At 50.3% G+C, this 1,818-nt stretch overlaps 1 protein-coding gene across 1 annotated transcript in view; it reads right to left on the bottom strand.

Moving 5' to 3' along the window:
• TOP1MT (topoisomerase (DNA) I, mitochondrial) overlaps positions 1–188 on the bottom strand; it is an 11,755-nt gene extending 11,567 nt beyond the window's left edge. Inside the window, exon 1 of the mRNA XM_010180148.1 lies at positions 91–188. Within this exon, the coding sequence (XP_010178450.1) occupies positions 91–188 (98 nt within the window). The remainder of the gene's footprint in view (positions 1–90) is intronic.
• Positions 189–1,818: the final 1,630 nt, after the last annotated feature.

The following is a 1,818-nucleotide window of genomic DNA, read 5'->3' as shown; positions in this document are numbered from 1 at the left end:
AGGGTGATTTGCAGGGCGCTGCAAGGTCTCCGTCTCTCCTCTCAAAACCCATGCGGTCCCCAATTCCGGCACAGCATCGCTCGCACTCACCTGCTGCAGCCCCCCGAGCCCGACCGGTGGCAAACGAGGGTGAACCGGGGGTGGCGGCCCCTACGGCCAAGCAACGAGGAGGCGAGACGGCGGTACATGCCACCAACCACCCACGGAGACAGCAGTGCTGGTGGGTGCCCGGGTCCCCTCAAGCATCCTGCCTTGGCGCCCCGCTACCTACGGGGACGTGGTTGCGGTGGTGCCCGAGACATCGCCGTGAGAAGCCACCACCGGGTCCAAGCAGTCCAGGCTTTGGCACTCCCCACGTGTGCCGAGGCAGCGTAGCCTTATGGGAAATGTAGTCCTGCGTGTGTTTTTGGGGCAAATACGCTGCAAATTGAGCTGATGCTACGTAAGGGCCCCTCTCCTCCATGCCAGGCTCTGCCCTCCCCCCAGACAGGGAATTACTTAGCGAAAAAAGCTGCTTAGCCCCACTTTTAATGGCACCTTTTGCCCCACAAGAGCTGTCCCAAAGGTCCAGGCATCTGTGGACATCCCCATCTGGGATAACACCTTAGCAGCTCCCCACAGCCTGGGTTTGCAACAGGACTCAAAGCATCCAGCGCCCTAAATGCTCCTTTTCTGCCCCAGATATTGGGGCGCTCTGGGAGGCAGTGACACCAAGTGGCTAAAGCCATCGGTCCCTACCTCCTCAAAAATACCCAATCCATCAGCCTCACTCATACACCCTTTCCCCAGTGCTCTCCTGCCAAAAAGCTTGCCTGGATCATCCAAAAACTGGTGCAAAGGGAAGGAAAAATACAACCTCTTTATATTCTTTATATCTCCCACTGTATTGGAAGCTTTTTTTATTTCAGGGGGTTGTGGGGATAACTTCTTTCCACCAACCGTGAGCATCTCCCTTCCCTGTATGGGCACCAGCAAAGGTATTTCAGGAGGTATATGTATTATATATATTACAAGAATTTTAAAAACCTGTTATACAAATACTATTTTGTATTCTAGACCTCCCATTATCTCTCACCCTCTTCCTCCTGCCAAGTGTGATGAGTTTGAGGCTTAAGAAAATACAGCAGAGCAGTTAAAATAGTAATAAATAGATTTTCACAGTTTTACCCTAAGAAATAAAAATAAAAACCCAACTGTATCAGTGCTAGATCTGCTCACAGGCCAAAGGTACTCAGAACACTTACCATTTCCACTTGTTTTCTGCCTCTTTTTCTTCCTCTTTCTCCTTCTTAACCTTTTTGTTGTTTTTTTCTTCTCCTGCTTCCTTGGATTTTCTTTTCCGTTTTTTTCCTGGAGTCTCCTCTTCTTCACTTTTCTTTTTGTTGTTCTCCCCTTTCTCTTTCGTTTCCTCCTTTGGCTTTTTCTCCTTGATTTTCCGCTTTCCCTGGCACATCACCCTTCCCTGCCTCATCCTCCATCACCTCCTGCCTAATGTCTGCGCTCTGGCTCTCTCCCCATCCTTCATCCCCTTTCTCATCCCCCTTCTCTTGCTCCTCCTTTACCTTTACTCCTTTTCCACCTTCACTTTCCTTTCTCACCCCATCCCCCTCCTCCAGTCCCTCTTCCACTCCTTTCTCTCCTTCCTCATCCGTCTTCTCCAGCACTTGCTCATCTTCAAGCACCTTTTCCTTCTTTATTTTCTTCTTCCCCATCTTCTCCAGCTCCTTTGTTTCCACCTTCTTACGCTTCTCTGCTTTCCCCTTCTCCTGCTTTTGCCTCTCATCACCCGATTTCTGGGTGCTGCTGCTCCTTTTCTTG

The sequence above is a fragment of the Mesitornis unicolor genome, unplaced genomic scaffold (assembly GCF_000695765.1).
Source record: "Mesitornis unicolor isolate BGI_N332 unplaced genomic scaffold, ASM69576v1 scaffold6300, whole genome shotgun sequence".
Classification (NCBI taxonomy): domain Eukaryota; kingdom Metazoa; phylum Chordata; class Aves; order Mesitornithiformes; family Mesitornithidae; genus Mesitornis; species Mesitornis unicolor.
The sequence above is the reverse complement of the archived record's forward strand: the minus strand, read 5'-3'. Positions and strand labels throughout refer to the sequence as shown.